The 13,217-nt window shown below is 46.7% G+C and overlaps 1 protein-coding gene across 2 annotated transcripts in view; it reads left to right on the plus strand.

Moving 5' to 3' along the window:
- LOC135920293 (phospholipid-transporting ATPase ABCA3-like) overlaps positions 1 to 13,217 on the plus strand; it is a 59,800-nt gene that overhangs the window by 3,696 nt on the left and 42,887 nt on the right. For both annotated transcript variants that reach the window (XM_065454485.2, XM_065454496.2), the window contains exons 3-8: positions 1 to 289; positions 4,497 to 4,573; positions 5,488 to 5,637; positions 7,874 to 8,210; positions 10,359 to 10,559; positions 12,057 to 12,235. The exon at positions 1 to 289 is cut by the window's left edge and continues 44 nt beyond it. In XM_065454485.2, the coding sequence (XP_065310557.1) occupies positions 1 to 289; positions 4,497 to 4,573; positions 5,488 to 5,637; positions 7,874 to 8,210; positions 10,359 to 10,559; positions 12,057 to 12,235 (1,233 nt within the window). The remainder of the gene's footprint in view (positions 290 to 4,496; positions 4,574 to 5,487; positions 5,638 to 7,873; positions 8,211 to 10,358; positions 10,560 to 12,056; positions 12,236 to 13,217) is intronic.

The following is a 13,217-nucleotide window of genomic DNA, read 5'->3' on the forward strand; positions in this document are numbered from 1 at the left end:
ACTGTGGTTCGAGTGGACGACGCTGCTTCCGTTGTCGCGAAGTGTCGAGAAGCCATCACTCGGCGAGGTCGGTTCAAGTACGCATACACCGACGCCCTGAAGCGCACGCTCTGCGTCGAGTTCCTGACGCCTGACGCCGCCGGCGACACCGCCAAGAGTCTCTCGTACAACTTTGTCGTGCCACTTCCGTCTGACGCAACGTTCCCCACCGAGATCATGCTGGACATGCACGAAGTCCTCACCAACCCGCACTTCCATTACTCAAGCGCCGAGATAGACGCGATCAAAGGTGGGTTTACACAAGCACAATTGAGATTGGTGCCTCGCTAGCTTTCGTGCCTTTTCTTTCTTTTTTATGCGACGCATTTCCTGTTTTTCATCAGGCAATCTTCAGTATCTGTAGGCTCCTGCGTCGAATCGTTCGTGGCCTCCGCAATGATAAGCATGCCCCAGTCGGTGCAATTCGAACCTCGGTTCCTCTCCGCCCCCTTTATGGGTGGTTGGTGTAGCCAATGGGCCGGCAAAATGTACTGCTGGGTATAGCATTGGAATAACGCGAAGGGAGTAAATCACCGGTCCCACGCATCCGCCTGCGACCTAATGCGCGAGGCCAATTAGATCACAAGCGAATGCATGGTACGGGTGAATAACGAGCTTACCGCTATATCGCCTTCCTGCGAGCGGCAGCTGAAAGCCTTGAGACGATTTGCACGTGCATCGCCTCACACAGCAACAATTTGCTTATAAAAACAAGCGACCTTGTTTCTTCCTTTTCTCGCGGCAGTAGTGGTTTTCAAACATTACTTATCCGGGCTGGCCAAGGTTGTAGCAAAACAGATAGTGTTTGTTACTCGGGTCACAGTAAATCAAGGTCGTCATGGCGCGCAAGATTCATTGTTGTCGCAAAGGCAATGCACTTGTGGACGCACGGGCGAACACTGAAGCAGTACTCGTCCCTGTGCCCATGAGTGCGCTGCCTTTACGACTGCAATGGCCAACTGGCACACCAATATATACGCGGCAATATATACGACGACGGCACGCAGTCGTCGTCGTGCCGCCTCCTTGCCGATGACGTCACACGCGTACAAATACTCGTATCGCAGGGAAATGTTGCAGGGAAGGGAAGGGAATACAGGGAAGGGAAGGGAAATGTTGTATCGCAGGGAAGTCGTAAGGGAATACATCTACTTAGGACAGGTATTGACGGCGGATCCGGATCATGAGACGGAAATAATCAGAAGAATAAGAATGGGCTGGGGTGCGTTTGGCAGGCATTCCCAAATCATGAACAGCAAATTGCCATTATCCCTCAAGAGAAAAGTATATAATAGCTGTGTCTTACCTGTACTCACTTACGGTGCAGAAACCTGGAGGCTTACGAAAAGGGTACTACTCAAATTAAGGACGACACAACGAGCTATGGAAAGAAGAATGATAGGTGTAACGTTAAGGGATAAGAAAAGAGCAGATTGGGTGAGGGAACAAACGCGAGTTAATGACATCTTAGTTGAAATCAAGAAAAAGAAATGGGCATGGGCAGGACATGTAATGAGGAGGGAAGATAACCGATGGTCATTAAGGGTTACGGACTGGATCCCAAGGGAAGGGAAGCGTAGCAGGGGGCGGCAGAAAGTTAGGTGGGCGGATGAGATTAAGAAGTTTGCAGGGACGGCATGGCCACAATTAGTACATGACCGGGGTTGTTGGAGAAATATGGGTAACCAGGCTGATGATGATGATGATGAACTCGCAGATGTTTCGCGGCTTTTGAGAATTACTGCGCAACGTACATAACGTACGTGCCTGGACAAAAAGCGAAATTATGAATTCTCGTGCCCCAACAACACGCTGAGCCATGTGCACATTATTTGAATATTTGAAACTTCGAGTACGCATGGTATATATAGCCTTTGGCACGTTCGATTCTAATTCGATTTAAAAACTTGCTATTTAGTGTTGTCAAATATTCGCTTATGTGCGAATATTAACGGACAGCAACACTTGGTGGAATACAGAGATAAAGACCGCTGCAAGTGCTCCAAACTACTAGGCCGCTCGACCAACGCCATTGCTTCAGAGACGCTATAGTTGCTTTGCGAATGCATGAAGCAGCTAATTACTGCTAAGTGATTTCAAGTTATTAAAGGTAAGCTTGCCCCCGTTCAAACAAAGCGCGAATTGGTTTTCTCGATTTTAGGCAAAGCAATCTATTACTTCGACAACCTCACCGTGCTTGCACCTTTATACCGCGATGTGATGTACTTCACTTGGCTCCATCAACGAGCAACAGCACTTCAAACAGCCGCAGTGGCTTAGCAGCTGTGGTGTTGCGCTGCTAAGCGTGAGGTCGCGGGATCGAATCCCGGCCGCGTCGGCCAAGTTTCGATGGGCGCGAAACGCAAAAACACCCGCGTCCCTTGTTTTGGAGGCATGTTAATGAACACCAGGTGCTCAAAATTAATCCGGAGTCCCCCACTACAACGTGCCTCAATCAAATCGTGGTTTTGGCACGTAATTGAATTCAATTCGACATAGTCTTTCTTTCCGAACGCCGGGAACATTGTATCATTGCTTCCATAGTCATGGTGCACTATATACCATCACTGCTTTTGGACGTGCATTTGGAAACGACGGGACATCTATCAACTAATGTAAATAAGCATCGTTTTTATTCTGATGGCAATTACATTGCAAGTGTCTAGAGACAAACATAAGCACCGCTACGACCTCCATCACCGTGATGTTCATTTTTCGCTCGGCACCGTCGCGTTGCTTTGGTCACCATCTCGTCAAGTAGGCCTTCGTGAAAAAGTACCCTCCTGTCACACAGGCCCATACTGCGGCTCCGTCAAATGACCGAAGTCACCTATGATATCATTATAGCCACGCCCACTACGTCCTCCGCTGTGAGAACCAGTGACATTGTCCACGTCGCCAGGCTCAAGCCCTACAACTCCCCACGCGCCTTATATTTTTAACAGCACCGGGAAGGCGCTTTTGCCGCCGGTAGGTGGTATTACGATATCATCGACAGATGCTTTGGCGTGAGGGGGTGTCTGTCTGGTGGTCTGGCTCCAGTGTAAATACGGTGTAAATAGTCTTCTAGCAGCCATCGTCACCTTACTCGGCCGCCTTTTCTACATGCATGGCGCGCTGCCGCGCGTTTGTCTCGTGCATCGTGCTGCGAGCTGTAAGGCTAGAAGAATAAGAATAAAAAAAAGTTTCTTCGGCTCCTGCCATCGGTCCGAACAGTTCTCAGGTCTTTCGCTCGCTGACTCCCACATTGTTGTAGTGGACCTTACCTCAGTATCCATAAGTCTCTTTTGCCTGTGTCTTTTCGAAGGTAACAATATGGATGCTCAAGGCGAATTTCCGTATTCCGTTCAAGGCGTATACAGGTGTAAGACCGCGGACGCGCGTCGTATGCTGTAGACGCGAGAGAAAGCGTGCGAGGTTGGGCCGAGGAAGAGTGTGGCTTGGTGCGAAGGCGTTTTCTCGCGCCCGCAAGGAAGGAAGGCGGGGAGTTTGAACGCCGACTTGTGCGCGCAACGGGGGGGGGGGGGGGGAGATGTTCGCGCGCTAGGTGGCGGGTGGCACGGTAGCGCGCATATACGCTTGCACATCGGCTGCACACGGCACGGATGAGCGCGGCCGTGCACAACCGACGTTGAAGGCAATCTGCGGTGGCTTCGAAGGCTTGCCGACCTGAGCTGATGGCTTCGTGTGTGCTGTCTTCTCGCGCGCCTAGTTAGCGTTGAAGTGAGAAGCGCAGCACGAAGGGAGAAATTCGCTCGCCGCTGCTGCCGTTCGTCACCACGCCAGGTTTCTGACAGCGAGCGTTCGCGTTCATCGAGTGATGCATGTTCATGTTTGCCAGTGTGCGTTTGACACCGTGCTTGCAAGTTTAGTTAGTAAGCGAACATTTACCGCAGTTTGCACAGCTGATAAAACTACTAACCTTACTGTGCATACCTGTCTAATAATTCGCTATCGCAATCAATGCTTCGCCTTTCGAGCGAAACTACGACTTCTTTACCAAAACAAATTCCACGTGACCTTGAAATTTCAATTGGTTTACAAACACAAAAGGTATTCGAAGGGGATTTTTTGTATAGGAATAAAAGCAAACTGCTATTCGAACATCCCTGATTCTGTGACTTTTCTCGCGCGCTCGCCTCCAGTGTATGTAAATGATGCCTTCCAGCACCGGGAAGGTTCAGCCACCGTGTTTAACCATGACTTTCAAGATTGGCGCGAGTCTACCAATCTGGGAAGTCACTTTATCACGACGCACTTGTGTGTTTCGATCGAACGCTGCCATGGTTTGACTGTGCTTCTGGCTGCAGCACTGACTGGCTGTGGCAGAAGAGCCACTCGGCGTGCTGCACAGTGCTTATTTTTATCGCTTATTTATTTCATGGTTAAGGAGAAGCTTTCTTTACTACATTTCCTGTTGCAACCATTTCTTGATTGTTTTTTTTCCTTCCATGCAGCGGTAACGTACCATTGGCAGGCACTCATTGACCGTGCTCACATGAGCCTCCATGCTACAGTTCCAAGTACGCCCAAAGTAAGTTAAGCTTACACACACTTCACCACGTCAGCAGTAAAATATTCACCATACAAAACACTAAAACAGGTTACACATGCGGAGCGTTGTCTTTTCAATGTATATTAATTTGGCAAAAAAAAATCTGGTTTACTAACCTATACTTTTCCGGTGACCCCACAGCGCCAAAAAGTTATGCATGGCGCATAATTAAATTCTAAAAGAAAGTCTGTAAAAGGCAATGAAACTTTATAGTAAGACTACACTATTTTTGTACTTCTGTAAGGGGTGATGTCATGGATTTAAAGGCATATCTGCGCATGTTTTATTCATGTGCAGGAACGTTCCACGAAACTTGCTAGGTTCAGCGTTTGACTCAATCAAAACTTTCTTATGGGAAGTATTCACGTGGCGTCACCTATGCCATTTGGTTGCCATATTCGCAGCTTCAATAGTGCTGCTGGAGGCACGCGCGTCTCTAAAACGCCCACCTTTTCAACGTTGTAGCTGTACAACAAAATGGTGCCCTCCAATGACGTCAGTGCATTATCGCCCCCGAAACAAGCCGACCGGCACCAGGCGGACGCCGTCAATACCCATGACGTCACGAAGAGCTTGTTGGTGCGGGAACTTCAGTTTGGCGTCGCCACCAGTCCATTTTTTTTTACTTTTTCTCTTTTCTCGCCAAGCCTTCCCTCGGACCATAAAAGTGGCCATTTTGCAATTGCACAATGCGTAGTGTGCCAGTTAGCCGATGTTTAAATGAAGACCTCGTTGCACAGCGTATACAACCAGATATCGCGCTCTCTCATTTTCGCAAGTGGATCTCGTGATTTCACATTCTCATCACACGGCCGCACCAACGATGCCTCGTTCCCGTCTGCACGCGGAAACGTGGTGTAGCAATTTCAACTGAACCTCGAATTCACTTTCAGCTGTACGTCGGAGTGCTTCCCGGTGACCTACCGGTCTCCAATATCAAAGGTTACCGGAACGGATTTTTTGCTGCCCTCTCGGTCGGCTTCTGCCTTCCTCTAGTGTGGCGCATACGAGACGTCAACACGGAGATCGCATCGGGCCTCAAGGTACGAAAATCTCACCCGTCGAATGGCCCTTAACGGTCGTCATTCTTTTTTTTACTTAGTACAAGATGTGCGCATGTACTCTTTCTTCAACAACACACACACGACGCGCACAGCACAGCAAAAGTGCGTTACAACATTCGGCGACTATGTCGCTTCGGTGAAGTATGCATCGGGGAGCACCGTAATATGAAACGAAGTAGGAACACAGCACTATAATTTCAAAACAGCTGGTGCATTAAATATCAGACGGAACATTTTATATATCCGTATACTAAAGAGAAAACGACTTCTGACAACATTTAAAAATAGCACCGATTGTGAAGTTATTCTAATGCTGCATGGCTGAGAACTTTCTGGCCTACTTTCCGTCACTGGTTCATGTACTAGCGATAGGACAGCAAGCACAGGATGGTGACTGCGAAGCATTCCCGCTCCCAGTCACGGGGCAATGGCGTTCGGGCTTCTTTAACGGGCGACTTCCAAGGTGTTAAACTGGGTGAGTTAGAATTGCGCTGACAATTGTACTGCGAATAAACTTGCAACTCGGATACACAGTGCCGTGTTTCCTTTTAGTCGCACTCGTTGAAGAAAACATTGCACTCTTGTGGGCGCGCATCGATAAAATTGAAAAACCCTTCCTGCACCTTCACATACTTTTTAGAGATGGGCGAGAATTCGAAGTTTCGTGCACGAATTGAAGGCTACACATTAACTATTTTATTAAAAACTGAATTATTCGGTATTTTCGAATATTTGAAACTAACCAAATATTTCGCATCAACCGACTGTTAAAGCCTCCTTACAGTTCTCCTTCTGCTAAACAAAGTATTGCAAATCATCAGACGTGAAACAACGAGACAAGTTTTCGAAACAACGTGGAAACAAAATAGGTAATGCAGGAAACAACATGGAAACAAAATAGGTAATGCAGGCTTTGTTTCCTTTTCGAGGCGGTAGCCCACATTACAACCTGGAAATTCTGCTTGTAGTCTGCTTGCATTTCGTGTTTTGGGCAGTCTATTTGTGTAGCAGTTTATCTTTTACGCTACCACCTGTGATGTCTTCCTTGCAATTGGCCCTCTTACATGTGTTCACGGCACAGAGGCCTTTCAGCAGCATCATTTTTCCACAACTTCACATTTTTTCTCAGCAACCATTTAGTTAGCATTTTTTGAAGAGCTAGTCATATAGAAGCCATTATTTCTTGGAAAGCTTGTTTGCATCCAAGCTCTGAAGTTGTTGAGAGGCTATTCATGGAGTTTCTTTTTTGTTTTAATTCCAGTTAGGAACTTTAATATTCGCTGGGAAAAAAAGTTAATATTCTCCCACCTCAGCAAGATTTCTTTTCTTTTCACTCTTCTTAAAGCTTTCGACAATGAGTCTATTCGTCAGCAGAACACCGTTTGTGTGCATCCCTCAGCATCATTGCATTGTACCCGCGTGCTAAAAGGAGTGCTATGTGTAAACTGTATGGCATAGCGAAATTTCAAGGTCCTGTTGCATTTCGTTTGATCGCTTTTGCCTTGTAAGGTCTTTTGGGACACGTCAAGCTAATTATGTAGCTTTTGGCCCAACATGACCATCCATCATGCATACTGGAAAATCGAATAGATCTGATTGATTGATTGATTGATTGATTGATTGATTGATTGATTGATTGATTGATTGATTGATTGATTGATTGATTGATTGATTGATTGATTGATTCTCGTCTAAAACGGATCCATTTTCCCTGATCCGTATATTGTATCACGATCATTATCAGTACAGGCGCGGTACCTAATCGCATCGATACAAATGTTCCTGCTGTACATGCACGCGCCTACGTTTGAATATGCGATATTCGACTCGATGTTCAATTCTTACTGTTCGTATTCTGGTTAACGGCTCTGCTCTGCACGGAATTACGCAACGAAATAACAAACGCTACATAAACAGTCTCAGGGCAACAAACGTACACCTTCAAGCGCATCATTCTTTTAATTAAGCGAGTAACTTTCTATAGAAGCGTTAGACTGTGCGCTTACATCGGCAACAATCACCGACGATTTCAGCAGTTTTCTTTTTTTAAAGTAAAGTACAATGCTTGTATGATACGTTTCCCCCACGTCGCCTTCAAAAAGGCAAGTCCACTTGTCCAAACGTTGGCTCCTGCTTTTACCTTGTTCTCGGTTTGCTCAAAATCATTTCCCCGATTAGTAGTTTTGTACTATAATTATTATTTTCTGGCCCCCAGGACATGCAGGGGATCACGGGGCTGTCGTCCAACCAGTTCTGGCTGGGCCACTTTCTCTCTGCCTTGCCCCTGACTCTCGCTGAGGCAGTCATCGCAACTTGCGTGGTCTTCCTTCGCCAAGAGCCGTACCGTCCGACGGACCCTAACAGCCCGTACAACAAGGACGACTCAGAATTGCCAGACCGCGCGCGCAAGTACATCCGTGTGCACAGGAAGACTCCCGAGAGTACGTCGTATCTGGAAAACGCGGACGCCTCCCTCGTATTCACCTCCTTCGGGCTCTTCACTGTCTGCCACACTCTGCTGGCCCTTCTCGTCGCCTGCGTCTTTCCATTTGGTGAGTCCAAGGCGATGCCCGCTGTTTTCATGGACGAAGGAAAAAAAGTTGACAGTCACTTTGGCATACGCTTAAGAGGATGGAGGCGATCACGCAGGCCTTCGATCGATGTCACGTACTTTCATTAAATTACCTGACATTTGCAATCGCATGCGTTGTTACTTGTTGTTACTTGTTTTCTCTTAATAAAGGCTTAATTAACATCGCCCTAATTAACATCGAAGGTCGTGGGTTCGACTCCCACCATAGGTCGAGGTCGAAGGTTCGAGTGCCTTAATTACATATATTTTAGTCGACTGTGCCTTGATTATCCTTGCCTTAATTAACACCAAAGGTCTTGAGTTCGAGTGTCTTAATGAACTCAATCTTAATTAACTATGCCTTGATTGACTTTGTCATAACACCAAAGGCCGTGGGTTTCAGTCCCACCAAGGGTCATGGGCTCGACCATCAATCGTGGTGGCACCATCAATTTTGGCGCCATCCATTTTCGTGCCTTTGAATTTTCTGGACGGGCAAATTTTCGACCCATTAGCCATCTAGGGCTTAGCCTTGGCGCTGTGTGCATGAATTCGACGACTGGCGCGTCGCGTCCCATTCACATCGCATTCATGTAAACGGCAGTATAGTGCGCTACGAAGGCCAATCACATTGATGCGGCAGGAGACGGTAATTCGAGGCGGTATATCTTGGTACATTAGCACTAAGTCATTCTCGCGCGGTTCACGCAAACGTTGCCTTATCCAAATGAGAGACGGTTGCCGCCGTGCACTCGCCTCGGCAGAACGCAAGTCGCCGGATACAGTTCGTTTCAGCTTGTTTAGGTTGGTCCAGCGGACTCACGAAGTTGCAGGAGGCGTCATAGGTGAAATTCGCTTGTACAGGCATGGCAAGACTTCGTGCTCCCTCCGAGTCTGCCATACTTAACTCTACAGTAAATATGACACGAGTAGGAGAACGAGGCACACGTGAGTGCTGCACTTACAACTAACTATTTGTTAATGCCGTGAGCCTAAATAAAACCAGGATCGTGTACGCACGCACAGTACAATAGAAAAAAAATTACATTTTCACAAAGAAAAAAGTCAAGACGCCATCAAAAGCACGAAACATGGCATTTTGCGGTGGAGATGTGAAATGTCAGCCAGGTTTAGGCTTACAAAGGGCTAACACATTCACGTGTGTAAGTCAGCCTTTTTTCGCACAGAGTTATTGCAGGAAACTACGTGCTTTTTGTATTCGACCGGGCGCGTTCGCCGCCGAATTTTAACCGCATGTGCTTTTGTGCGAAAGCTTTGTAGCATCTGAAAGTTTAGGTGCAGTGGTCGGTGATGGCGTTTCGTCACCTTTCTCCACTACTAAACATTACCTTACCTTCTGTTGCTTCCTCCCTAAATGCACTCTTGATTCATGGGTACAATACTCGTTTAGATGCCGTTACTCGCAAACATCTTTGTGACTATTAATGCGAAGAGCAACCTTAAGACTGTGAGACCAGTTTTATTTCCGGCTATCTAACCTATCTGACCGTTTTAACAGGCTGAAGACAGCGCAGTCTAAAAATGTATGTCAATCGCCAACATCGACCCTTTCAATATCCTTTAAAGCTTATCTTTGGCTGGGTGGAATCAAACAGACTCCCCACGGGTTCCTCAAGCACAGCAGCACGACGCTTTCGGGTGCGAGTGTCCGCGGGAAGGAAGAAATTCACTCTTCGCACGCGCCGGTGCACCACGCATCTCGGAGGTAATGTCTGAACTTCGAGAGCGCGCCGCTAGTTGGCGCAGCATGTCCAGGGGGAAAGCGCGAGAAAGAAGCGTGGTTGCAGTGCGTGGTTCGAATTAAATTCGTGCGCACCAGCGCGCCACGGGTGCAGTCTCGGAGGCCACGCGATCTCGGAGGCCATGAAAAGAACTTCGCGCTGAATTCGCAGCGGCTCATACACACCTCATGCGTGACACGTTTCGGCTATGCGAATACTTGGCCAGTAACAGTGGATGAGTCGTGGTCCTCTTTTTATTTCGCTGTTCCTGTGACACTCAGCGAACGCAGCTTCCGCAGCGACATCTTGTTCCGTTCAGTAATCAAACAATCCCTTTCTTCTTTGCCCCTTCAGTAAACTATTGTCCTCTTATTACTCTCTTTCAGGTCGATGGGCAATGGTGATAGGATTTGCAGTCTATTACATGTTTCCCACCTGCGACGGCGACAAGTTGAGCATCCTCTTCAGGCACTCTCTGTACGTTTACCTGAGCGAAAGCAAACTAGAGAAATTTCGCACGGCCTTGTATCCCAACGTGGCCTTCAGTACAATCATGAAGATCATCGGCATATTTGACGACTTCGAAAGTACGTTTTTTTACCTTCTTTCAGTAACACTTGGATGCACAACTTTGCAAATTTGGCTGGGTTGGAAGCGATCATTTTCGCAATGACATAAACCCTCGGTGAAAAACTATTCGAGCGCAAAATTTCTGCATTTTTTTTGGCAATTGCAACGTGAGCTTTTTCTTTCTTAATTTCATTTTCCCCCGCCTAAGGACGAGAACATTATATGCGTTGGTGAATTCCGTGACTAACACCGGCTTCTTACCTCGTAGTCGGTATGGGCCTTGCTCAAAGCAAAATAACGAAGGAAAATCAGAGCACATATACTCGTGAACTAATTTTTGTGGCAATGTAAGGAAATTTATTGAGACCATGTGCGCTCAAGTAAGATCCCTCTTGAAAAAAGCTGCTCGTTTTCATCAGCGTTAGTTGAAGCTGGGGAAAGGGGGAAATTTTACCGTGTTATTTACAACATCAAATAAGACAGTTACTTGATTTTTGCAAAGAGGAGCGCAGATGTATTGCGGAAAAAAATTACCGCCCTTCCGCTGCTGTGAAGAGGGGTGCAAGCGAAGCTCGGGATCCACGGCTCTTCGTTGTCGTAAGGTCTCGGAATTCGCGCTCCCTCACGGCGAGGTCGGCACGTCGACGACGAGTCCTTTCTCGAGCAAGTTGCTGGCGGCGTTCATCAAACGCCGCCTGCTCTTCGGCCGAACTCACGACGCGCGGCCCGCTCCCGCTGCCGTTCCTTCAAATTAATGGCACTGAAAGTGGATGAAAAGAACGACTTGGCCGCCGGTGGGGAATTATCCCACGTCTTCGCATTACGCACGCGATGCGCGTGCGTGAGCATCGCACGCGTGATGCGAAGACGTGGGATCGTTCCCCATCTGCGGCCAAGTCGTTCTTTTCATCCACTTTCAGTGCCATTAATTTTTTCTTTATCTCAATTAGTAAGTACAAGTAATTTCCCCTATGTTGTCCTTGGCGTACTTGTTTGTTGGCTTCTCGTGATACGATTAATAAATATTGGGCCCCTCGGTTAACTGATATGATATAGATAGATAGATAGATAGATAGATAGATAGATAGATAGATAGATAGATAGATAGATAGATAGATAGATAGATAGATAGATAGATAGATAGATAGATAGATAGATAGATAGATAGATAGATAGATAGATAGATAGATAGATAGATAGATAGATAGATAGATAGATAGATAGATAGATAGATAGATAGATAGATAGATAGATAGATAGATAGATAGATAGATAGATAGATAGATAGATAGATAGATAGATAGATAGATAGATAGATAGATAGATAGATAGATAGATAGATAGATAGATAGATAGATAGATAGATAGATAGATAGATAGATAGATAGATAGATAGATAGATAGATACCGTGTATATGTTAATATTCTTGATATCTGCTGCAATAAAATAAATCACATGTGAGCACTTAATCATGATCTCTACATTCCGTGCATGCGCCTGTTGGATGATAAAGGGTCGGCTGGCTGGGATATCATTTCCACGTCTGCCCTGAACATGGACCGTGTTACTATCCTGGAAATGTTGTCAATCATGGGCGCCAGCTGCTGCGTATTCGTCGTCATGATCGTCTACCTGTCGAAGGTCCTCCCTTGGGCTACATCAACGCCTGTGCACCCGCTCTTTTTCCTAGCGGTACGTACGGCGAAAACAAAGACGACCCACCCCCCGCCCCACCCAATTATTCGCAATGCCAGAAATTATCAAACGACTATTTTCTGGTTTTGCCTTTAAAGTGACTCAATAGAGAAACACTGAAACAGTATAGACTGAATTTGGGCATCCTCTTTCAAAATTATATATTCGCTAATTGCGCAACTATAGATACGTTGAAAGCAGAAAACAATGGATCTAAGAATCCCATTTTTGAGGCGAGCCTGAAAGAAATCGCAAGTACACGCAATATTGCCACGCGACTGGCCGCTCGAGGCACTTCTGCATGTTTTCGCTGGCTTCTTTCACGCTCGGAAAAACACTTTTATGTAGCACGTGTCGAGCAATAAAAAGCCGTATCGGAAGTTTTTCATGTTGCTTTACAATCTTCTCATCGACACTTTTCAACTAATTATAATATTCAAAAAGTTTAATAATTAATACTAATTATCTAATTAGGCGGAAAGAACAAATAATCTGAGTATCTCCAAGCGACGCAAATCGCATTACCTTGGTTCTGTCTAGCTACATGGCAATTGCATATTTTTGATGTTTGGCTCAAGTTACGCGGGACGCCCTGTATACACTCGGCACATCACAATGACCACTGATGCGGCCACTATGTGCAAAGAGACAGGTGCATTTAGGCGAAGGGTGGTCGCTAAAGTATTCAAGTCATTGTTTTCGTCTAATAATGTAGCGGTGACACTCGGCGACACTTTTGAAAACCGAAAGGCTCATGTTCCGACATGCATCCGTCGAATAATGACTGTGGATTCCCGGACTCCAGTGAAAAACCTTTGCCTCTTTCGGCCGCCTTCCCCCTATTCAGAGCGCGGCTCTTATGGTACGTCCACACTAGCGACAAAAACGCGCGCGACACAACGCGCGCGGCGAGCGGTGCTGTCGCGCGCGGCAAGAGAAAAGCGGCAGCAACGCGCGGCAAACGCGCGAATGGGGGCGA

The sequence above is a fragment of the Dermacentor albipictus genome, chromosome 2 (genome assembly GCF_038994185.2).
Source record: "Dermacentor albipictus isolate Rhodes 1998 colony chromosome 2, USDA_Dalb.pri_finalv2, whole genome shotgun sequence".
NCBI lineage: Eukaryota > Metazoa > Arthropoda > Arachnida > Ixodida > Ixodidae > Dermacentor > Dermacentor albipictus.